Raw genomic sequence first — 25,544 nt, 5'->3', positions numbered from 1 at the left:
CAGATTTTTTTTTTGGCAGAAAGGGAGGGACTTAGAAAATGTGACAGCACGACAAAATTAAAGAGATCGAATTAAGTTTAAAATTACTCTCAATTTTTTACCAAATTCCTGTGCGATCCCACACTACAGTAGAGATCACTTGCAATAATTTTGTTGTGGTGTTATAATAGGGATTTTTAGCTTGAGAACACTGTCAGCAGTTGATCTCTAGCATAGTTTGCTCAATATTTTTTGCAATACCTATTTGTAGATATTAAGTTCTCAATTTTTAATTATCTTGTATGGGTGGTTTTTTTAATGTTCAACAATGGCAAATGTATGCCTAGAATAAGACACGACGACCATTAAACACACATAAAATTTTATCAGTAATGATTAATATTTTTGTACTGTTTTTGTGTAAAAATTTGAAACTAGGTACTTCGGCAAGAATGAAGAACAAAGTGATCATAACCCATATTGTGTAACATGCATGTTAATTTTTAAAGTTTATATATTATCTTGATGTCTCGTTAATAAAGTGATTGAATTTTATTAGTTTTAACAATAATTTTTATCTGCTTCCACCAGACTTTTTCAGAACTTGACACTAAAAGCAGAAGAATCCAAAGGCCATCAAAGCCTTTATGAACTGATTGAGGTACAGTACATCACAAAAACGTGAAGCTGGGTAAAAAGTGTTAAGAAAAATATACGTATGTTACTTACGTATCACCATTTTCCTTTATACGTCTGTTTTAAATTTTGGGTAATCGTAAAAATTCCTCTACAATATTTATGTACGTAATTAAAATAATTGAAACATTTTGTATTCAAGTTAGATGGAAAAGAATGAATCAAAATGGAGGCTGTCATGTGATAAGTGTTTGTAGGCAGTGTTTTCGAGTGTATACTTGTACTAGACCCATTGAAAACTGGTGTTAAAGCATAAAGGAAAATATACAGACTTATGACTTTTAACCTAAAAGCTGCCTTTTCTAGTGCCCCCTGGAGCTAAGCTTGTATCAGATTCAAAAATTGGCTCAGACAGAATAAAGTTACCCTAAGCAAAATTTGACTTTAATATTTTGTTGGAGGATGGCAGGGGGCTGAATTGGTCTATCTTTAATGACTTGTGGATTGTTAGTTTTACTTAAGATATAACGTCTGTTAAATCAAATTCTTTTTGCAAGTTAGAAATCACTGGCTCATATATATATATATATATATATTTTGGGGAATAACCCCACTCACCCAGGTCCAAGTTCCACCCATGAAAATAGTATTGTCTTCAGTAGTAGGAGAAAGCCAAAACTATGCTCCAAACTTAATTAAGTGCACAAACATAAATGTTCTAAAAGGGGCTTCATCTAATAAGAAATGATCTGCTGAAGTTTCAAAATTTTTGTTAGAATAAACTATCGGAAAGATATCATCATCTTTAGTAACTATTTAGAATAAGTATCAGTTCAATATCATACGAAAGAATGTTACAAAAATGTGTGATCAAAACAAATGTGGAATTTCCTGAAGATAAACTGTGGTATTGCCAAATTATATCTAAGTTCAAGGTTGTTTTTTTTTCTCTCACCCTCTGGTGGTGGTGGTTCAGAAGTAAATCGGAAGACTTATAACACTAAAAGTTGGGTTTTGATGTGTGTGTGGTAAGCAGAGCACCGATGTCCCATCGTGTATCTTTTCTGCTTAACAACAAACATTTTTGTTTTCTCAGAACTTCAAGTCTTTAACATATGTTCTGACATTGAGGTGGAAAACACCCAATAAACGAGTTCATTGGCATTATTAAGCTCGAAGGTAGTTTAATTGACCGATAAAGATTGAATCTTATTTCAGATGCTCAAAAAAAATCAAACTGATATAGAAAAACGTAAATGCCATATAATTTGAGCTTTATTTGGAATATGCTAAAGTACGTGTATAATGTTTCAGTGAGTTAAATGTGTCGAGAAAGTTGTGTTTACTCCGTGACTGTTATTTAAGAAAAAAAAACTATTTCTGTGTGTTTGACTGATATATAGCCTTGATATACTGGTACACTAATATTGATTTCATTGTTATTTAATTTTGAGATACATATGAGTTAAATTTATTTCATTTAGTCGTTTGTTTTTTCAATCTTACTACTCTTCTATATGAAAAAAAAGTGGTATAAAGATAAATAAGATGAGCAACTAAATGTGTTTTTAATTTGGATTGTTTTCTTTTATTACTTATCATAGGTGGCTAAAGAACATCTTACGGTACAAAATACACCAAGCTGCCCATGTGCCATCTGTCTGTATCACTTTACAGAGGAGGATGTGTTCACCAAGACGGAATGCTACCACTATTTTCATTGCTACTGTTTATCCCGCTACATTCATCACTGCCTTGCAGAAAAAAAGGAAGAAGAAGAAGCTTCCACAAGGAGAGCTGGTGTGGAGAATAAAAAGATAGAGGTATGTGCCGGCTTAAAATTGTGGTCTCGTTCAGCGTGTATAATAAAAGAAAATTATGATTAAACCAAAGTGATGTTTACATGCAATTGTATATTGGGTAAAGTTTTGTCACATTAATGTTTTGGGGGAGAGGAGTGCAAATGTATCAAATAGATAAGGTATCACGTTGCGGTGGTCCAAAGCTGAAACCATGGTATATATGGCTGAACATGCTCTGCACCTTTGTTTGTATGGCATTATATTTTGGATATGCAATCCCACTATTCTGTTAAGAAATTATAAATGACTATACTTGAATCATTGGGATCTCTGACCTGGCTGTTAATCTTTTGTTGTACAAGTGTCATTCAGGTTGAAACAAACCAAATATCAAATAAGTATTTGTAGAATATAGAGTTTGATTTCTGTGATGTATTATTCAAATACTTGTGAAATATGTATTTTGGTTTTAATTGGTAATTTGTCGTCATTTTAATGTGTGAGTTTACATTATGAATAGTGACCTGGTTCATTTCTAACAGCAATTACATGATAGCTTATACCAATTTTTTTTCTTCGCTATACTGCTGGCTCTCTAAAACTTGAACTTAGAACTTTAAAAAAAAAGCGAAAATGTTATGTAACATTTTGTCATTGTATTTTGCAGATTGTATGTCCAGTTTGTCGGACAGTTATTGACTACAAAAGCTTCTCGAGGAAAACTTATCCCGTTCCTAAGGAATCTGAACAAGAACAGGACTTCAAAGTCACTTCAGATCTTCGTAAGCAGCAAGAATGGATGGCTTTTTTATTTGAAAAACAAAGAGCAAAAGGAAGCATAATTGATGTAGAAATGGAGAAAAACAAGTTGCTTTTAGAGATATCGGTAAGTCTGGGAATAAATGTTAACTGTAGAGTTTGTTCTACTTAAATCTCCAAAAATTTGAAATGTTTCAAATTCTAGTTTGAAGAAACTGACTGCCCAATTATTCAAATCTACTGATGTGTGATACAATATTAATTTGCATCTGTTGCTGAAAATAGGCCTACAGTTAAAAAGTTAGGCCTATTTTCAGTAACAGATGCTAATTAATATTGTATTTCACATAAATAGATTTGAATAATTGGTCAGTCAGTTTCCTGCAACTAGATTAGTTTTCTCTTTGCTTTAGGATGGAGTTTTTATTAGTTTTTTTTATAATTAAACCAGGATATGAGTAAAAAAAAATTAAAACATTTAAACAAAGCAAATGTATGTATGTTGTGTTGTAGCTATTGTATCTAACCTAAACTTGGACAATACACATTTTGTTAAAAAAAACAAAACAAATGAACATATAGAAATAAGTATTCATGTAATATTTTTTTCACCTAATGCTTCTGTAACTTGTTTATAAGGTTTAAATTTATTGAATGAAAACAAAATGTGTGATTTGAAATCTTCCAAATAACTTGTAGTTTATTGCATGAATTATTATTTAAAAATACTAGTAAAGGAAAGGACATTTTCTGTAAGTTGTATATCTGTAGGATAAGATAAACTAGCTTGTAAATTAATATTACAAACACCTTTCACTATTATAGCTTTATATTATGTGAATTTCCTTGAGTTTACTGTCATTACAAATGAGACGTATCGCAAAGTGGGTGAAACCCGGCATGCTAAGCCATTTTCATTTTGTTACTTTTGTATGAACTTACTATTCTTTTAGACCCTTGTTACTACATACACCTTACTTTTGCACCTTTATATCTCATCCATTTTTAGACCCTTGTTACTACATACACCTTACTTTTGCACCACAGTATTCACTGGAATGAAAAATGTTGACAAACACAAGTTTCTTTGTGGAATTTTTGTTCAAAAAGGGGAAGAATAGAAGTGCAAGAATACTAAAAAGGAAAGAAACTCTAAGATTTGACAGAACAGCTATAGTAACACAGACCAGTGAACACGTCACATGGCTGTTACAACAACTGTACTAACTACATCACTTAGTTGTTGGAAAAACTACAAAACAGAACAATGAATACTGTAACCTAGCTGTTAGAACTACCAACATGTTTGTAAATCTAAGTACGCTATAAACATTATTAAATGTTTCTGTGATATCAGTTGTTATTGTAATTTTTTGTATGTCTTGGTGTTTTATAAGTCTGTACTTTTGTTGTTTGTTATTGTGTGAAATTAACCTACCTAATAATTTATATAAAAATATCATAAAGTAGCTTATCATTTAACAGTCTTTATCCTCTGTTATCATATATATAGAACTTCAATAACCTTTTTGTTTTGTCATCAAAATTCTATTGTAATACTAAATTAACTATATTAATCTTATGCTGTAAATAAGCATTTGGTTTGTTTTTTCTTAGACAACTAGCAGGGAAACTATGAACAACAATACTACCTCAGATAGTAAGTCATTAGAAATTCATGAACCAAGTGTTTCAGCTGCCAGAGATATTGTGGATGAAGAAGAAACCTTACACACAAGTAAAGATAAAAAGAATGTCAGGAAACCAGCCAATCCTAAATCTAGAAAACTCGAGAATTTCACAGATTCACAAAAATCAGCTGATTCAACATATTGTTCTGAAAGGAAAGCTCAGCTTAGTGCGGATGGAAATAACGTGTGTGGTTCTAAAACAAAAAAAGTATTACCAGCTGTAAGTATTGTTGATCGGAAAGATGGTTGCCCAGATGTGACAGTTGAGAAATGTGGAGTAGTTGAACGGGTATGTGGAGAGCATTATGGCAGGAAAAAAACTTATGAAAAATTTAAAAGGAGTGGAGCTCGAGAACCTAGAAATTGGTATTCTGAAGAAAAAGATGTAAGAGCTCCACGTAAAGATGAAGGATACTGCAGTCCAGTGATGCAAGTGAAGTCTTATAGGAACAGGAATCGTAATATACCGTGCAAGGGTTATCCTTCTAATGACTGCAGTGCAAAAGCCGATGGTGAGCAGCACAATAATGATCGAAAGCCTTTTCAGAACAAAAAAAGTGTGGAAGATTGTCACCCAACAAGTAACACAGTTGAAGTCAACATATCTCAAAATAATGCAAAATTTGAAGATACCTCTCAGAACAGAAAAAAATATAATAATAAATTTTTTAACTGCAGGGTGAGAAATTTTGAACCACATAGGGCTAGATTTGGGCATGAATTCCATTTTAACAGGCATAAGAACAGGTACCCACCTCATGTTTATGGATCTAGAAGTATTCCTGAGGAGAAACCCAACAGAAAACAATTTCAGAGTCATCAAGACATTAGTTTAGGTTCTGATAAATCTATGAACCTGACAGAAAAAGACGCAAAAAATGATAAACGGATCGAGTCCAATGACCCAAGCTACTACGACCGGATCAACTCGCGAACTCCACCCTTATCAAAGACTGTAGTTCAACCATATACTAGAGGGTTTAGACTTCCACCAGGATTTAGTAGGCCCCCACCAGGATTTGAAAGAAGATGACAAAAGATATTTATTCTAGACCCTGTTACTTGGGTAAAAGGCTGGTTAAGACAATTCTCTCGTTTTTTTTAAAAATAAATTATAATTTATTTACTTTTGGACTGATATGTACATTAAAGCTATTGTATTTGTATGAAATATTTACTTGCTAATATTATCTACAACAATTTATTATGATGTTGATCTTTAAGAAGAGAACATTGCAGTTGATCTCTGTAAAATCAGTTCTTTGTATTAGAAACTCTTTAGTGATGAGATGGAAAACTGGTAAGTAATATAATGTTGGATCTTAGATTAATAAATAGCATTGATGACTAGAATTTTGTTGTACAAAAATAATGAACTAATATTTTTTTTTTTAATTCAAAATCACCTGTAATCCATACTCAAATAAAATACAGTATTGAGACAAAAAAAAAAGATGATAATTTACTTGATTTACGTTAAAAGGGGTGAAGTGCTGGGAAAATTGTCTTTATCCATTTAATAATTTTATTCTCTAAAGGTCATTTCATTACTTTGAAATTTATTCCCGTTTAATTCTCTCTTGTCTCCATAAAATCTTTCTCAATTCAAAACTGTACTGAAATTACATAATTTTTTTTTTTCTGGCATCTGATTGATTGTTGTGGTAATTCTTATCGTTGAAATTTGCAACTTTTTTATTCTTTCTTGGACTCGTGCTGACCATTAATATTAATTTTTAACATCTTGTAATGTTGCTCAAGCAATCAAAACATGATACAGGACGCATGAGTGCAAATAATAAAGTTATTTAAAAAACATTTTTGGCAATCAGTAAGACGGATTTTAATTATCAATTAAATCGTTCGTTTAGTAAAATGTAGTGTCATAAAACATGCTGTCTCTAAACAAAGTAAATATTTCACCTTTAAGAAGATAGTTTAAAATTAAAGCACAGAAAATCCATAACAAAAAAAATAAAGGATTGATGTACTTGGTATCACTTGTAATTCATTATGTGAGATAACAGGTGAGAAAGCCAAAATTTGAACTTTTTAATTTCTCCTTTTTTTTTCTTCTCTCGTATGAGTGTTATCATGTGAAGAAACGATAAAGATGATCACCAAATTTAATGAAAATAGTGGAAAATGCTTTTAAAGTTTATTTGCCTATGTAAAAAACCAGAACTTTAGGGAAATGGTAGGTTTGTAGTTTTACTATTTTATTGTAATAGCATGAATAGAGTAAAACGTAAAATTAACATGTCACTTGTTGCTTTTATCTTAACTTTCTGGAGACAAACCCCAACCTGACGGAGTTGATGAGAATTGGTATTACTGTAGTTGATCAACACAAACATCATAAAATGTGAGTTTTTAAAATTGAGTGCTAATGAGTGGATGAATTATTTCTTTATGTGTAGCTTTATATTGAAAGACGGGTGCAAGTTTTTCAATACTCTTCATTTGAAGCATAATAATAGTTGAAATAACGATAATTTTAGATGTATTTCTGCATGGTCCCCGAAGGTGTTGTGTTTCAAGAGTAAATAAAACCAAAATTACAAGTAACAAATAGTTTTATTTCTTGGTTTTCAAGTTTATTTTTCATGCTGTGTTGTAGCCCACAGAGTGCATGATTCTTCTCGTGATTCATGACGTCACGATAGTACAAATTGTAACGTTAAGCGTACCTTATGTGACGTCTTTCTTGTGTATACTTACTGACAGACAACATGCTACTGTACGATAGCGATAGTGGGTAAAACGGGTGACCCCCACAGACGTCCTTCGACCCCCATACAGGGAAATTAAGATTAAATTATTCATTATTGCTTTTTTTCTTATGTTATTGAGTATTACTTAAGAAGATATTTGTTTTAATGGTAAAAATAATATATTTTTTAAATTTCGGGTTTACTTGGAGAACCAAAACATTTATGGAAGATATGTATATTTTTCTTAGTCTATAAGTTAACAACAGGAAGACGCAAAGGCCTATCAAATTTTATTTAAAGGATTTTTCTCGTAAAAAAAATACCTTTTTTTTTTTGGAGTTTGTTAAACTTAAAAGTTCAACACTCTTACACAGAACTATTTAAGTAAACGAAATAATTAAAAAAAATCACTCTTTAAAACTTTTTCTCGCCTTTTTTATGGCTTGGTAAAAAGGTTATTAAGTAATTGTTGGCAATAAAGTTAGAGAAAAAAACAAACTTTTACTTGACAGATAATAATAATAATAAAGAACTTATTTCGGTGCCAACGTTTCACCCTTGCGGCTCCATTGGGACAAGCCTGACTTTATTACTAGAAAGTCTAAATCCTTCTACTACGGATTTAAAAGTTCTTACTGTATTTATCAGTTTAACTTTCTACAAATATTGAAGAAATGAGTGCTAATTAATGAAATATGTTACCGTGGAAACTGCCAGACAAATTAAGTAGTATTTTTTTGCAGCTATTACATAAAACACCACTGGAATTACTTACCTATAATAATGAAATATCTCGCTGTTGTATTCGAACTTCGTTTTATTATATATATATTTTTTTCGGAAACTTTGGGTAGACCATATTAATTACAAATATAAAAGATTGTTTTACCCTAATTATAAGACCAAAACCTTGTGTTCTTTTACTATAATTGTCATACCTAAGACAAATGGGGCCCCGAAGGTTAAAAATGGAGTCAACTCCAAAAAATGATCCCCTGTGTTACTTGCCATGGAACTTTAAGAGTATAAGCCATGTTTGGTGACAATCAGTCCAGTCGTTCGCCAATTACAAGATGATTCGCACTACATACTCGAAGAGAGGCAGCAGTAGAACTTAGCCGAGACCGAGTACAGACCTTAGTGTTATGTCATTACCATTGATTATCGTCGAGTTACCTCACTCATTGTTTATTCGACAGGTATACAACGATATCAGGCAATTTACACCAACAGCAAATGTTATACAGAAAAAGAAACAACGGACGACTGCACTGGAATGGAATTTTTAATCAGCCACGATCACCCAAAAACCGCAAATGCCTGTCTTCACTATAGAAATCTCAACCTTAGTTCGCCGTAACCCTCTTTTCAGCATTTTTCCAGAGAACTTAGATCTTCCATTTCTTTTCAGGAAATTAAACGAGCCTTAGAGACCGCGATTTTTGAACATAAATTCACGCGGTTCACTGAATATCGTCCAGAAAAACCAAACACGTAACCCACTTCATGTAAATTTGTCGACAAGGTATTTCAACGTGGATACCTTTCAGATCATTTTCACTTCAAGGGTGTTTTCTTTGGTCTAGGTACGATTGTTCAAGGTAAAAAGTTTGTCAATGGATGCGTCTTTACTTTGAATCTCCTTAATCGGTATTTAAGTTCGAATCTTCTTAGTGGTTGTAGTTTGCGTTTGTTGGCCAATCACAGTTTTATCTTCTTGGGCAGATATTTGGGTTTGTTGATCTCTCGTACAGGCACAAATGATGTGGGACTTGGTTATGGCATGTGATGCTGGTGGAATTGTGTTTCTATTTCTGGGAAAGACTGTATTATTTCTTGGAAGTTTTCTTTCAGACGAAGCAAGGTAACACAGATATTCAAGCCCACGACACCCATTTAAAAAACCCTCTGAAGAGGTTGGTTGTCTTTGCGCAACTTCATGCTCGCTGAAATATCTTCGTCAACAACTAAGAAAACTCAGAGAATAGTCTACTCAGTTGTTGCCAGCCCCATCAAGTACAACACAGCCGAGAAAGAAATCCAAGCAACGAATCCAATGACGTTCCTGACTGACAAGCTACTTGTTTCTTTTCCTCCAGTTTTTATAAATAACTCATAATTGACTCATTATAAATATTCATCATACCTTACAAACGAAGTTTCTTCCTTTTAAACTAGCGTCACAGCTCGGGCACTGATAGAGCAAAATATTCGGCGTTCAACCAGTGAAAGTGGGTTTTACTCGGGGTATTCTCGTTTCCCTCACCACCAATATCTAGGTATATGATCTTCCGATCCTCTTCCTTTAAACTTGATCCTTTGATCCCTTTTATTTAAAAGTTGAACCATCTGATCTGTTTTTATCTGTCTATCTATTTAATGTTTAGTCGATTCAAGTTACCTTCTTTTATTTTATTTAATTTATTATTTATTTGTTTCTAAAGAAGGTTGGAGTGGACTGCGGAGTATACTTAGAGCTACTGATAGTACAAATAAAGTTCAAGAAGACATGGCCCGGCATGGCCAGGTGGTTAAGGCGCTCGACTCGTAATCTGAGGGTCGCGGGTCACACCAAATATGCTAGCCCTTTCAGCCGTGGGGGCGTTATAATGTGACGGTCAATCCCACTATTCGTTGGTAAAAGAGTAGCCCAAGAGTTGGCGGTGGGTGGTGATGACTAGCTGCCTTCCCTCTAGTTTTACACTGCTAAATTAGGGACGGCTAGCGCAGATAGTCCTCGTGTAGCTTTGCGCGAAATTCTAAACAAACAAACAAGAAGACATACGTCACATCTTCTTCTACGACGGCGTTTGTGTTTCTCCTGCTTCCTTTCTTCCATTTGGTGACGATTTGAATAAAACGTTAGTAAAAGCAGCCAAACCATAAATATAATTATTATTTTTTTAGTAGTAGTTAAATTTTCTTCTTCTTCTTCTTTTTCCACGTAGTGTTTCCAATAATTTCCCAAGCCACGAGTGGAGCGAAGAGGGATTGATCGATCTTTGAATACCCCAGGTTTGTGTATATCAGCCTAAATTATAAATACCTACTAAGGAGCGAACGAATGAACACTCGCACAATTTTGTTAAATAATGGTTTTTATTAGTTTATACATGATAACATTCTTGTTCTGTTTCTTCTGTATTTGGAGATTTATAACACTTGGAAAAGTTTTACTCGTTATTACAGATGGCACTGCATTTACTAACTCAGTAACTGGTCTAAATTATTTTCGTATGTTGCAGTGAGAGTAAGTGTAGTTCTGTTGGTATGTGTTGCTGTTGTTTAGGTTGAATATTAACTTTTAACTTTAAGAAGATTAATTACAAAGCTAAAGTAGTGAATACTATTAGTAATAATATAATTTTCTAGCATAGATGTAAAAATAAATAAATGTGCAACCAGCATATCCATCACGTGGGATAAGAGTCTTATTAGTATTACCGTAAACATGTGGTATGGTGTATAGAATGGGTACGATAGAGAGAACTACTAATGATTGGTTATTTGAAATTTATGTTCTTTTGGCAGTGTTTAGTAAATTTTAGTTTTCACTTATTTTTATTAGTATAATTTATTTATTCAAGTAGTATTTGTATCACTTTTAACATATAAAATATGTGATTTATTGGGTCATAGATGTTTTGCTACACTGTGATACAGCTAACATTGTCATGTTTTGTTTCTTCGATGTTGATGCATATATTAAATGAACTAATTTAATTACTTTAATACAAAAAATCAAATAAATTCTATCCGGATTCAGATTTAACTGGATCTATTAAATTTGTTTTAATATAAAATATGTATTAAGTTAATTCTAGCTGTGTATTAATACCTGTTCCAGTCATCTGCAGATTTTCACTTTTGTTCCTCAACATATATATGTGAAATGCCTAGATGCTCTGTAATAATGGTTTCTTATAAAATGTCTGGTTACAGGATCAATAAATCGTGTCAGATTCAACTCATCTTTATAGAGTATATGTGGATTAGGCTAGATTTATAAAACTTGCATCAGGATATTAAATGCATTGATTATACAGTAATATATATATATATATACTGTTTATACATTAATTACTGGACACAAAAAAAAATACATATTTACATAAATATGAAAACAAGCACCATTTTTAGATGCAGTCAAATTCATTAAGAATTTTTGTGATATATTCATGTTTTGTGTAATTACAAAGTGACTAATTATTTAAGGTATAGAAACCTAACAGATTTTGTGCTTTTTCATTAAACAATTCTCTTTTAACAGAAGTAGCAAATACTTGTTATATACAGAGTGGGGCTAAAGTTACTAGAAGCTTGTACTAAAGGTTGGTACACTTGGTATTATATGGTTGATACTAAAGAAAATATTACAACAAATGAAACCAATTTAAGTGTTGTTTGTTACTGAATAAGAGATAAGAAATTGAACTATGTTCTAAATGAAACAATTGTAGTCACTTTTCCCCCAACCCTGTATACTGCAATGATGTTTTTGATTGTTCGAAAATATTTAGTATTTAAAAATACTCTTTCATTTCAAAAATTAATATCTTTATTATATTTCACTGTAGTTTGTGTTATGCATTATAGTTCATTTGATTGTTTTTGTGAGCAGAAATATAAGTTTCATAATAATAATAATTGCTGTTTTCTTCTAGACAAGTTGAGTGAGTTTTAAACTTCACTGCTTTTACTGGGTTAAGATGGCCTTTAAAAGTATGATGTTTTCCTTTCGATACTTAATCAAAAAACCCAGTAGCTTGATAGGCTTTCCTACCTATTACCGACCTGTTATTCTTGTTTGTGAGCAGTGTAGGCAATTAAGTGAGTACATGTTTATTATAATTAAGTAACATTTTAAAAACAGATTATTATTTAGTGCTTCATCTCATTAAAACAATGTATGATAATGTTTTAAGAGATAAATATAAAATATTTGACAGAAGGTGATCCTATTGAAAATTATTATGTATACAGTTTATTCAAGTGTTGAAACTTAATGCTTTTTTTGTTAACATTTCTAAATTGATTTCAAGACTAATAATGTAAAGTTGTAGAAATATTTACAAAAATCATAATTATTTTTTACAATACACAATGGTTCAGTTCATTTGACTTAACAGATATATGCTTTTATTTTTTCACACTTGTTCAAAAGTACTTTTTGTAAGTTTGGTTAAGATTATGAAGGTCAAAAGTTATTGTAACAGTTAACAAAATTTTCATACAGATGTTTTTAAGATAGGTGTAGTAAGTTAAAACCTGTATTCAGTTCTGCTTAAGTTAGGTCAAAATTACCATTTGTCATATAGAAACAAGGTTGACAAAACATTTGAGTTAGACTAGAATTTATTTAATAAGCCCTGTAATTTTGTTCGTTTGTCAATGACATAACTTCTGTTCTTCAGGACTATGAAAATTACAAACACTAAAAAACATTAAAAATTTGTTTTATAGTTGGTCATTAGACAGTTCATATTTCTGTTATAAGAAGTGTCTTTTTACTTTTTGTTTGTCTCTATTATGTCAATGTGGAATTTTCCTTCAAGACTCCTCGTACAGTTATGATTTGGCCATCTAATATCGCTAGTAACATGAGTCAATTTGTTGAAAATGTATCTTTTTTTTTATGCATTTTTATGTTAAGCTATTGGTTGTAATAGTTATGTGACTTGATAGTATTTGTAGTTGATATTACTGACTTGGGATTATTTATCACTTATATAACAATGACTATTATAAAGAAAGTTTTTGAAATTTCTACTGTTAATTCACATCAGTAGATGCAACTATTGCCATCTACGGACTATTTTAGCAGCAAATATACTTGATCTTTTGGAAACTTGCAGTGTAAGAATTATTTGAAAACTATTTTAATAGATTATTTCTCAACCGCACAAAATTACCTTTCTTATTTGTATCAGTATTGAATTTTGAGGTGTCGGTTGAATTACATAATTTTTTACTATATTATATTTTGATCTTTGCCTTTATAGGTGGATATTGTAGAAATATTTTTGAATACAACAAGTCTACAGACTTGTTAAAACAAGGCAACTACAGGTCGGGGCAACTTCGTTTTGCAGAAGCTATATCTTCCGGCAATGTTGAAGATCACCTACAGACCCATTTGCAGGCCAAGAAGAGATTGTCAAGAAAAAAAATAGATAATGTTACTGAAGCAGATTCCACCAAGGTAAAAGTACAAGAAAATCTGTGTTGATGAATTGTCTATTTTTGTACAAGATTGAATTAAATCAAACTGAAATTAGAAGGTGTCTTTCCAGTAAGGAAATAATTTATTGAAATTTCTTGTATCCTTCAAAAGAAAAATTTAATAACGATATTCAGAGTATAGGTTATAAATTAAACTTATTGGAAATAATGATGAAGTTACATTATATTAATGCCATATAGATAATTAAGATTTTCTTGTACCCAGTACTTGACAAGGTGACCCTTTTTGCAGTGTACGCAAGAGAATTCCTTAGACTAGTTATTAATATTTGTTCTTAATATTATTCAAAGAGGGTTGAAGCTGTAATTGTATTTCAATTCGAATCCTGATATAGGATTGGTGGAGTGTGGTTGCTTATAGTACAGCTGAAGAATATGATTTGAATGGCCTTATCGATGGCTTGAATAAACAAGGACTTTACCAGCAGTCAGCCATGCCTGAGGACATGCATGATGTTTTATATATGTGTGCTAGATATCAAGTAGATAGGGAACCAAGAGGAGCATATTTCTTTAGGTAAGAGCTTTAGGTTGTAGATCTACTCTGTTCAAAATTACACTTTTTCTCACGGCCATCATTAGGCTTTTTAAGGAACAAAGCAAAACTGTAAGCTGCCTTTGTCAAGAAAACTGAATGAGCAGTGTGTCATCATTATCCAGTAAAAATGGTTACTGCTCAGTTGTAGTTATGCAAGAGTATTGCGTAGGATGTTAGTTTGATATCGAACATTTGTTATTAAGAGAAACTGTCTGACACAGCAGCGTAAATAAATAAATTTCTCATCCAGATTGCAAGTTCAGTGTCCTAATCCTTATCTTAATTTGAATACTCATTACCATGTTTGTAGCAAATAATCACCATTGTTTTCACTTTCAGGAAGTAAAGTACCATTCTTATAATAACAACCACCACAAATTTGTCCATCAAAGCTATTATGTTTCAGCTGATTTGCCCGATACTAGGTTTTGTTTTCATTTTCATTTGTGGTACCTTTATTGGTAAGTAAATCAAGCCACGTTTTTGCGTGTGCATAACTTCAAAAATAATAACGTTATATGAAGTATCGTTTTTGCATAAGTACCATGAAATTAGAGGCTGCCTAGTAATAAAAGTAAGTCGTAAAAAACATTATAAAGGATTGCAGGTTCGAATTCCATTCCATAACATATTTGCCCTTTCATCCGTGGGAGTGTTATAATGTGACAGTCATTCCCACTATTTGTTGGTAAAGATTAGCCCAAGAGTTGGTGGTGTTGACTAGCTGCCTTCCCTTTAGTTCACAACGTCAAAATTAGGGACAGGTAGTACTATTAGCCTTCGAGTAGCTTTGCATAAAATTCAAAACGAGAAGAACTATTAATGGATGTTTTGAATGGTTATTTCTTCTATTTTATGCATTCCATGTTCCTCATTTAAATCATATTCTTTCTTTTTAGTGAAGGATCGGTAGTGTTTTGGAACGTGCCTGAAATAGAAGTAAGTTTAATTATCTTTGTTTGTATAAATTTGCAAGTTACTAACACCACATTGTTCTAAGTGTTTCTACAAATTAGTGGAAGGGCATATAATGATTAAAAGAAAATCCAGTATGCCATTATCACTAAATATTAAAATATATAGTGCACAAAAGATTTGTTTGTTTATTGTTAAGCACAAAGCTACACAATGGGCTATCTGTGCTATGCCCACCCTGGGTATTGAAACACTGTTTTTAACATTATGAGTCTTCAGATATACTACTGAGCCACTGGGGAGCTCAAGAGGTTCAAACAGACATTAGTATACTTAATATGCGAGCTAAAAAAAAGGAACCCGTCAGGTATACAGCATCATCTATAAGTTTTCACACATAAGAAGGCACTAACAGTAAGATTTTCTTGATTTTATAAATGCAGGTAAAGTGAATCTTCTAATGCCCCCTTCCTTCCCCAAGATACATTCCAAGTTTAAGAAACACTGGTATAGGTTACTAACTGTGACAACATTTGATACCTGATCACCATAAAATCTTGATAAAAAAACACTTCATAAGATTCAAGATGCATATTTCACAAAATGTGTTTGTTTGTACGTGTGGGGGACAAGTAGGGCTACTATGACAGACTGCGGTTCATGTCCTCATTACCACCAGAAAAATTTCCGCTCCATGACTTGGAGCTGTGAGTTCATTGTAAGAGAACTGGAAAAATCCCACTATTTAATTAGAGTAGCCCACGAGTTGATGGTGAGTGGTATTGAGTAGATGCCTTCTGTCTTGTCTATCTCTACAAAATTAAGGCTGGCTAGTGTAGATAGCCCTTGATTAGCTCTGCATGTAAAATTCAACAAATGTTAAGTTTGGCGTATGCTGTTTATTTAGGAAAAATATACATGAAAAAATTTTTTTTTTAAAATCAAGCTTAAACTCATCAAAGTAAAATCATAAGGGATGTTAAGGAAAATATGTGAAAATATATATATTATTTTTGTTGTTAAACAGTTTTTATTACTAATTTTGGTCTTTTAAGTATTTTGTATAATTCAACTTTTCTGATTTATTACAATTACAGTTAAAAAAAACATTGGGAAAATGTAAAAATATATGTTATTTTCTTTGTTAAGCAGTTATAACTGATGATTTTTTTAAAGTATTTTAATTTCTTTTGTGTCATTCTCATTTTCTGGTTTACTAAAATTATAGTTTTTAAAGTTTAGCGTATGTTTTGTAGCGGCAAGCTGTGCTTAAATTTCTAAAGCATTACGAAACAAACCCATATAGTGAAAGCATTGTTCTTGACGAAAAGGAGGTGATGGAATATTTGTATACAGAGTAAGTGTACCGTTCTCGGTTATTTTTTTCTCTAAAAATTTACAAACTAGGTAAATAGATGTTTTTTAATCCATTTTTTTATTTATAATAATAGTACACTTTTTTATTGTTTTTTTCCTACTTAAATTTAATGATAATCCATTTTAGGAAAATTTACAGTCAATCCAAAAAATCAATTCTTTAAATCTCACACAAAAAAAAATTCATGTTACTTTTAGAAATGTCGAATATTAGTGAACTTTATGGTTCTTTTGGGCCCCATATATTAATTCTTTAAAGTTTTTTTTTTAAATTGTTCTCAAATCCTGTTATACAAGTTATTTCTTTGTAAGTTAAATAAGATCTCTTTGAACTGGCAGTTCAAGTATTACACTTTTAAATGTTTATTACTGATATTCTGGTTATTTTAAAGTACCTTGACCTGTCTCTTTCACCTGGTGAGCTCACGTAAAATGAGGTAATAATAAAAATGACACTGAGTGTGACATGGAATTATTTTATTTTACATTTTAATTAGCATGTTGGATGCTGATTTGAACCTTGTAATAGTTCAATGTTCATATGTTTCTAGGTGCCATGTTAAAGTTACCATTTTAATGTTAACTTTGTTTTGTGCAAGAGAACTAGTCTGAAAAAATGTGGTTGTAGTGTTCATTGGTAATTTATATATATATATATATATATTGTCTAATGGAAAACAAAATGCCTAATTGTAAGTAAGCTTGTAAATTAAAATAAAAAAAAAGTGAGATTAAACGAACTATATGAGTTCTTTGGTTTGCTTTTGTTCATAAATTTGTTTGCATGTTCATAAAGGTTTAGAGAGTATTATGTGGTTTTAGGGTTATTTAATGACTTATAGATGTCTTATGGATAAGTCTTCACATAAGCAAGTTGTTCTCTACTTCGAGGCAAAGTTAAAAGTTTAAGGTGAAAAATTTTTGATCCTTTGTATAAAAGTTTTAAAATATAAAAATGTTTATATTGTGAGTTTGTTCATAAAATAAAGAGGTTCGTTTTTATTTCTTACGTTTTTGGTTTATTTATAGACATAATTCTCAGATTTTGTTTTGTTTCATATTTAGTTTTAGTATGCTTGTTATTAATTTTTTTTTTAGTTTGAGGAATAATGCGATATTCATTTTTTAAATACTCTTTTAAAGTACATTGTAAATCTTCCTCTACTTGACATTAAAAACCATTTATATAAGTAGCTACAATAGTGTATTCTTTATGTATGGGCTGTATTCTTATAGTTCTAAGGTGCTACTTATATGAAGAAAGTACAGTTTTCATCATTTCGTACTTTAGTTATCTACACTCTCCTCTATTTGTTAGGGAAAAAATATTTGTTTTCTTCTGAATGGAAGCATACTTCTTTTCCATTACAAACAGAAGTTCACAGTATTAAGTTAGCAAACAATGATTTTATAAGCCTAACGCAGTGATTTACTTTTTAGATGACATACTACATGTTTCGACAGAACATACCTAAAGAAGACAGACCAATGTTCTGTTGAAACATGCAGTATATTCCCCCCCCAAAATAAATCACTTAATCATGCTTATAAATCGTCGTTTGCTAACTTATTATTATATTAACATAACGTGCTTCCATACTCAGACACAAGTTCACACTCTTGATAAATATATTAACTACACTGTGAGAGAATGATGTGATTAGATAAATGCGATGTTGTAGCTTTTAAATGCCTGTTGTTATAATTTATAATCTCAACTTCTGCATGCCACTGGTGGTGTAACCGATGATAGTCTAGACAGAGTCTGGGACATTTTGTTATGGATAGCTGGTGAAATGGACTTTTTGCTGTGGAAAACATTTCATTACAGCATCCAAGTTACCATCACATCGTTATGAAAGTTTTCATTACAAATGTTTTTTTGTTTCACTACTATCAATTCAAAGTATGTTAAATTACAATAAATGTTTTTGTAGACATAGATCACTTTCACTGTAATTTATGTTTTATGTTCATGACAACTACTCCCTTTAACACATCGTAATACAGGATTAGACACCCTCTCACCCCATAGCATTATGTAATTTTTGAATGGTCCCCAAGTGACTATACAACTTACAGTTTATTATTGTCACAAATCAGTTTTCTATTTAAAAAACAACTTATCACAAAATCAGTATTCGTAACAAAAACTGCCATGTCACAAAGTTGTCTTAATAACAATGTGGCAGTAATGAAATGTCCAGTAACTAAATGTTCATAACAAAATGTCTGAATCCTTTTTAGACATACAGTAAATAAATGTTTGTTTTTGCTGCTCGTTTCGGTATTTTGGTAACACTTCACATAATTTATACATATTATTAATGCCAAAAAAAATTATGATTTAATTGGTGGTAGTTTTGATGTATGTTACTATCTTTATGACTCTACATCATAAATGTGATTTTTTTTTGTCTTTTAATACTGAATACACTGATTACTGTGAGTCGTATTTAATTAACATGAATCATTCGAAGCTTGTTCTTTATTATCTACCAGGAAATCTACCAGGGGAAGGCAAGTTCACTGACACTGACTGGTATCTAATGAATGTTTGTACAGATTAGTTGTTTCACGTGTTTGTCTCGTGTTTAGTGGTGTTTCGTTGCTAAAATATTTTTGCTTTTGATAAGTATGAGGTCATAATTTTTTTGCAGAGTTTTAAATGCATATAAGCAACATTATGATCTTAAAACTTTTCTTTATTAGTAGTTTTTCTAGTAAGTACCTTTTTAATTTATTTCATCCATTTTTTTTTAATATTAAGATATGTAATGAGTAAAAAATTAAAGTTTTTATTTATACTAACGAACTTGAAAAAAGTCTTTCCTGTAATCCTTTTCTTGGGTAATTTTTTATATCCAAGGAGTTACAGAAAATAATTCAAATACTTTAAAAAATAAATTTGTATTGATTAAGATTTGTTTTTTATTTATAAAACTGCAGCATAAGGTCTGAAAGTCAGTAGATAAAATAATCTAAATAAAATTTGAAAAGAATAGTGCAGATAGCTCTCTTGTGAAGTTTTTCACAAAATCGTCAAATAAATTGCTGAAATACTTAGGGCTTTTTTATCCAATGCGGAAAAGGGGCAGATACCCAAGGCCCAGTATATGTTGGAAGTATTATAATAATTAATGAAATATGAAGTGTATAAAAAAAATAATAAACCAGTTTTTTTTAATTTGTTTTTCTTTCCTTATTTTGTTATCACTAATAAATTTAGTTTATCAAATTTTCTTTAAATACACTAGTTTATACCAGTCCTTTAATGTGGCACTACAAATATTATTCCAGATAATTAATAAAAGTTGTGGTGTATTTGTTAGAAAATGTACTTACAAAATCCAGTTTTTGAAACTTGTTTTCAAATTTCCTATTATCAAAAAAATATTGTATTTTTAGGAAGTTTTATTGACTTGGCATTAAATGTAGGTAGGTTTTGGGGCATCATGATTGCTGAGATAACTGGTTATGGTTCAGTTTGAGGCCCTGACCAATTCAAAATTTTCCTAACCATGCTACTTGAAGCATGTTTTATTTTTACTGCCACTTGTGTCATGTAGTCAAAGTTTGCTTGTTTAGCACGTACAGCAAATAGTGGAAGTTTAGAGCTTTAAATGCTTTACAGCACACAAGGAGATACGTAAACGTGCATGAGAACTTACTTCCTGTCTGATTCTAAACTTATGAGCCGAAGCAGTAATCTTAATTTGTCAGTTCATCTAAATTATCAAATATATGTTTTTCTGAAATAAAGGACTTTGCCTTTTAATACACGAGTAATTTATTGAAATTCATTACAAAGGAAAATATGGGCTTAATTAATCCTGTGATCTATGTCAGTAACACAAAGTGACATAGACAGTTCTTAGATTTCATAGAGTCTTAAGTCAAACTGGTTAATTTGTTATGAACTGGTTTAAGGACAATGAGTAGCTGGTTAGAGAAAATTGCAAACCATGATGCCCCCCTTGTGATTTTGATTATATTTAACATGATTTTAAAAAGTAAATCCTCCCTAAAATAACAATCCAGTGGTTAGTTGTTTTGTTTGGATATTTATAGTTGCTAGTCATTCATCAGTATTTATATATTTTTTATGCCAGCGGTTTGTTTCAATTCCTAGATGACTAAGTAAAACCTCCTTTATAACATTTTTCAACTTAATATAAGTGTTTCAACTTAAATGTAAGTACCTATATTTTATAGGTTGTATAAAGTGCATTATAAAATGGATTTCATAAGTCACGTGTTTCAAGAAATTGAAGAGGCAATTCAGTTTTTTTCCGTTTATAATAAAAAAAAATTCCAACTTTTTTTAGATTTTGTTTTAGATTTCTGTAAAGTACGAACTTTAATCAATTAATATATATGCTTATAAATGGGGGGGATCAGTATTTTTATGAAACCTTGTAGGTATACGTGTTGTGTGTTGTTTTTACCGCTGTTTCTATTCATTTAGTTTGTTTTTTGTATTTTATCCATTTTTTTTGTGTGTGTGTGTGTGCCATCTGAAATTTTTTTTTAGCATTTTAGATCAGAAAAGATTATTTTGTATTCGATTTTAATTTTTTTTTTGTGAAACAGTGTTTTGGTATGGGTAAAAGTCTCTAGCACAGTTTATGGAAAGATTAGCTTTTACATGCGTGTAATCCACAGATAGTTAAAGCTCTTAAGCTACAAATTAAACAATAAAGTTCAATTTATCTACATGTAAAGGTCTCTAAGTGTTTTAAAATGAGTTCTAAATGTATTGAAAAAATTTGCAATTGATCGAAACAGAAAAGTCAAATGTGTGTATAAGTAAATATGTATTTTATAAAAAAATGTTAATCTAAATTTTTGGACTGTTTTCATGGGACTAATTTTCAGCAAAATGGTTACTAATTCCAGAAACTAATAAGAAACTCTTTCTAACTGGTATAATTGTCAAACAGATTAAAGCTTTTTTCCTTTAAAGTTAATTTTTTTTATTTTCTTACTAATGAAATTAGTATGTTTTATGACAAAATGGGTATGGCATGTATATAGTGCACGCTAAGATTTCCTCACAATGATGTATTTGCTTTAGCTATGCATAAAATACATCCCAGGGGGAATAATCAAATTTTCTATAGCGGTTATATGTTGTGAAGGGCATGACAGCTTCGTATGACTACTGTATATATTCAGGAGAAGAACATGTGCTCATTGAAGCTGCTTTAATTCTGCAGTTCTGGTACTGTTTAACTTTAGAAAAAAGTTATGGTTTAAACACTGAAAGCTGGCAAAATACTGAAAAACCAATGGCCCAAATTTTTATAAAAACAAGGTAACTGCAGGTTTTTTTTTTCCCCATGTTCTTCTTAATATCATCATTGTGGCTCAAAATCAGAGGTGTATAAAAAAAAATATTTCAGATCTATCTTTTGTTTTTTACAAGTTGCTGCCCCAATAATCTTTTCATTCAATACCAGAACTCGTTATTTTTAGAGTATTATACTGCATATATAAATATGTCTCTTGCCATCTAACCCAACTGATGAGTTGTCGTATTGAACAAAAAGCTTATTAGGCAGTGACTTGTGTTCATTGATAAATCTTATATCTAGATAGAAATCAGTGTTTATCCTCCCTTCACTATAGCAACAGTTTTTTTTGGTAATTTTGTTACAATGTTGCAGTTTTTGCTACATAGTTTCAAGCCATTAAAACAGGTTGTGATGTCATCTTTACTTATTATTTTAAAAAATCAGCTGCACAACATTCTTAGGCCTACTACTGTCAGTAAAGATGACGACAAAACCTTGTCGAAACGTCGTACATTTCCTGTTATGTTAAACATTCCTCTTAATATACCGATTGTAGCTCAAAATTAGCGTAAAAACAGCATTTCAGATTTATCTTTTGCCTCAAATAATTACTCATAAAGCATAGTTTTTATATCAATGTTTGTTTTTTAAAAATTCAGCAACAAAACTCGATTAATCGGAGGCCGGATTATGCTTAACTCTGAAGGTTCAACTGATTTGGAAAAGTATGCTTTTTCAAACGGCATAGCATTATCAGGTGAAATATTGATAATATGCCTTAGATATTTGAGAATAATCTCTATATATATATGTGTCTTTTGGTTTGAATTGTTTCACCTTCACTCAAAACGTTTCACAGTGTGTTGTATTATTATTCACTTGATACAGAAGCTGTTTTATAAACTTAATCCAATATACATTGTGATAATTTCAGGTATAGTGTGAGAATTTACTTCAGGTATAGTGTAAGAATTTTTTCTGATACATTTTAAGAAACTTTGCTGTAAATTTAATTGATTTTAATTAATTTTACAAATAAATTGTGTTAATTAATCACCTATGTACTGTTTTAATGAAACTAGGAAAAATCTGTGCAAAAAATGATTTAAATAACTCAAGATTTGTGCATGCTTCTATTTCTACATACAGTAAAACTTGCAATATGGGAAGCTTCCTTGGAGAAGTATGTGGAGAGTATTGAGTGGCTAACAGAGGTTAGTAATGATATTACAGGGAAAGGAACAAGTTTGCAATAGCTTAAAGCTTGTGCTATTTTTTTCTGTAACTCGTTGAACCAGAAGTATTTTTAGACTTTTATAATCAGCAGCTTTTTGACTTTGCATTTCTTTATATCAAAACTTGTATGTTTACTCAAATATATTTATTTATTTTTCCTCGTTTCAAGAGTATTATTTATTTATGTCTAGTGTTAGTGTTTTATTTTAAATCATTTGAAAGTTAGATGACTGTCATTTGCTAGCATCAATTTTGGGGCAATATAAAAATATTTGAGGAATTAAGTGAATATAAACAAGGTAGGTATGTTTATTATATCTATAGATTCATTATGTTGTGGTACTAATATTTATTTCACTCTCACTTGTATGTTTTACATACACATTAGCTTTTTTATCTAAGGAAGTGGTATTCAGAGAACCAATGATAATTCTTTTTTTTTTTCTTATGTTTATATGGAAATGGGAAGGTTATATACATCATGCGTTTGATACTAATAATTGTTTTTTATTTGTCAACTTCAGCTAAGTATGGTGTAATGGTTAGTGTTTTGGGTTGGATTGTCCAAGATTTGAGCTGCAATGTACATGTTTGTGGGTGGAAAGTACTGCTGATGCATTTGTTTCCCTCTGGTCAGACATTCTAACTTTGGAATAATCATGCGTGAACTTTGGTTGGTGTCTGACATTTAGCTGATATGTGGCATAAGGAGCCACTTAGGTTGAAAATACTTTGTGATCTACTTAGAAATAACAGAAGGAAAAAACCATGTAATTCAGTATTTTCACTTTACAAGTGTAGATGTTTTCATATTAAACAGTTCTTGTACTATTAGCCGTTATGAAGCCACAATGACAAAATATTGGCTGAAATAAAAAGTTTTATTTTATTACTTGGACAGTAAAGATAATTTTTTTTCTTATTGCCAAAGTGTAGATTAACTGTATATGTTTTATTTTCGGTATATGATACTATAAGATTATAGTAAGTTGTCTTTTTTATATATTTATAAAGACAGATGAGACTCGTGTTTGTCGAGATAAAAAAGAAATGTTTGTTGTATGTAAAATGTTTTTTCCTTTGAGATAAATTTCTTAAAATTTAAATACCTAAGGAAGCTGATAGTTTAAAAGAAAAAGTTTTAGATTGTATGGTTACCATCTATTTCAAGCAAAATTGCCTTGGGTGTTTGTATGTATTTAACTATGCTTCTTTATAAATTAGTGTTTTGACTAGTAGAAATTATTAATCAATTAATACATGTTTTTATAAAGAAAATTTTCTTGACTATTCATCTTGTTAACAATGGATTCTATTTTTTAATAGGAAATGAAGATTGGCAAAAAAATCTCAATAACGAGAGAGAATGTTTTCCAGAAAAGTGGGGAGCTATTTGCTTTAAGGTAGATAATTAGGAATAAAATGCATAAAATTTTTAATTAATTCTCACTTTATATCTTAGCTTCTCACAATTTAAAGGAATCTCAGATTTATATGTGTCGATGCGTGCGTGTGCTTATATTCTTGGTTGAAATGCAGCATTAAAGAGTGATCAAGCAGGAATTGGATAAAGAATTGGAGCCTCTGTGTAATTCATTCCTACATTCAATCACAGTTTTGAAGATAGCTTTAGATATTATATCTTAGATTGCCAGGATACTAATGTGAAATCAACTTTCATTTAAAGTACACTTATAATAAGTTTGTGAAAGAAATCTCTCTTGTTTTTCTAACTTTTAGTTGTTTATTTACATTAGGTAATTATCTTTGGTGAAGTGTACTTTGCTTTTTGAGAAAATAAGGGTGGTATTTACTAGCTTTCAGATTTAGCAGAAATATAAAGCAGTGTGTAGGGTGTTTACGAAAAGAAAAGTAAAAACATTCTGTTATTGGTTTTTATTAAGAGAGGTTATCTAGTTGAAACATACAGGTAACAAGAACATTTTATTTATTTGAAGTACTTAATGACATATTTATCAGATAAGACGTATCTTGCGGTGAAATAACTTATTTTGAATACGATCACTGCATTCAGAGTAAACTTTGACAAAATTTTAAGGATTAAACATTTTTATCTGTGATCACACAATGAAATAACAGTTTTTCACAAATATTCCCTGAGTTAAGCTTGAAATAAGGGCCTTGTAGGAACTAATATTAAAAAAAATGCAACATTCCCCTAGTGTTAAACTGGCATCAAGGAAGTTGAAGAAAGAACACTGGATTTTCTCTACTTTTGCATGTTACAAATATTATACTAATGCTGGGAAACCGCTAGTTCCCAACCTGTGGTGCATACCACTGGGAGTTTGTGGAGACCTATCTTGGGGTATGTGAGAAACTTTGAAAAACATTAA

The 25,544-nt window shown here is 30.9% G+C and overlaps 2 protein-coding genes across 5 annotated transcripts in view; both read left to right on the top strand.

The window, feature by feature from the left end:
- Nucleotides 1–10,596, top strand: part of LOC106464452 — a 21,378-nt gene extending 10,782 nt beyond the window's left edge. The window contains exons 5-9 of one of the 2 annotated variants that reach the window (XR_002611744.1): nucleotides 571–640; nucleotides 2,220–2,438; nucleotides 3,085–3,303; nucleotides 4,794–7,232; nucleotides 10,530–10,596. Coding sequence is in view for 1 of the 2 variants with exons in the window: in XM_013924598.2 (XP_013780052.1) it covers nucleotides 571–640; nucleotides 2,220–2,438; nucleotides 3,085–3,303; nucleotides 4,794–5,900 (1,615 nt within the window). In the remaining variant the exon portion in view is untranslated. Of the gene's footprint in view, nucleotides 1–570; nucleotides 641–2,219; nucleotides 2,439–3,084; nucleotides 3,304–4,793; nucleotides 7,401–10,529 lie in introns of those variants that run through there. The other variant, XM_013924598.2, reaches the window with a different exon arrangement.
- The window catches only part of LOC106464451 (required for meiotic nuclear division protein 1 homolog), a 21,298-nt gene continuing 6,200 nt past the window's right edge, over nucleotides 10,447–25,544 (top strand). Inside the window, exons 1-10 of one of the 3 annotated variants that reach the window (XM_022392171.1) lie at nucleotides 10,447–10,596; nucleotides 12,246–12,411; nucleotides 13,584–13,783; nucleotides 14,160–14,341; nucleotides 15,262–15,301; nucleotides 16,534–16,634; nucleotides 19,157–19,174; nucleotides 22,611–22,708; nucleotides 23,101–23,165; nucleotides 24,514–24,590. In XM_022392171.1, coding sequence (XP_022247879.1) covers nucleotides 12,291–12,411; nucleotides 13,584–13,783; nucleotides 14,160–14,341; nucleotides 15,262–15,301; nucleotides 16,534–16,634; nucleotides 19,157–19,174; nucleotides 22,611–22,708; nucleotides 23,101–23,165; nucleotides 24,514–24,590 — 902 coding nt within the window. In that variant the 5' untranslated portion in view covers nucleotides 10,447–10,596; nucleotides 12,246–12,290. Of the gene's footprint in view, nucleotides 10,597–10,648; nucleotides 10,850–12,245; nucleotides 12,412–13,583; nucleotides 13,784–14,159; nucleotides 14,342–15,261; nucleotides 15,302–16,533; nucleotides 16,635–19,156; nucleotides 19,175–22,610; nucleotides 22,709–23,100; nucleotides 23,166–24,513; nucleotides 24,591–25,544 lie in introns of those variants that run through there. The other 2 variants (XM_022392172.1, XM_022392173.1) reach the window with 2 other exon arrangements.

This window comes from Limulus polyphemus, unplaced genomic scaffold, assembly GCF_000517525.1.
Source record: "Limulus polyphemus unplaced genomic scaffold, Limulus_polyphemus-2.1.2 Scaffold1655, whole genome shotgun sequence".
Classification (NCBI taxonomy): domain Eukaryota; kingdom Metazoa; phylum Arthropoda; class Merostomata; order Xiphosura; family Limulidae; genus Limulus; species Limulus polyphemus.
The sequence above is the reverse complement of the archived record's forward strand: the minus strand, read 5'-3'. Positions and strand labels throughout refer to the sequence as shown.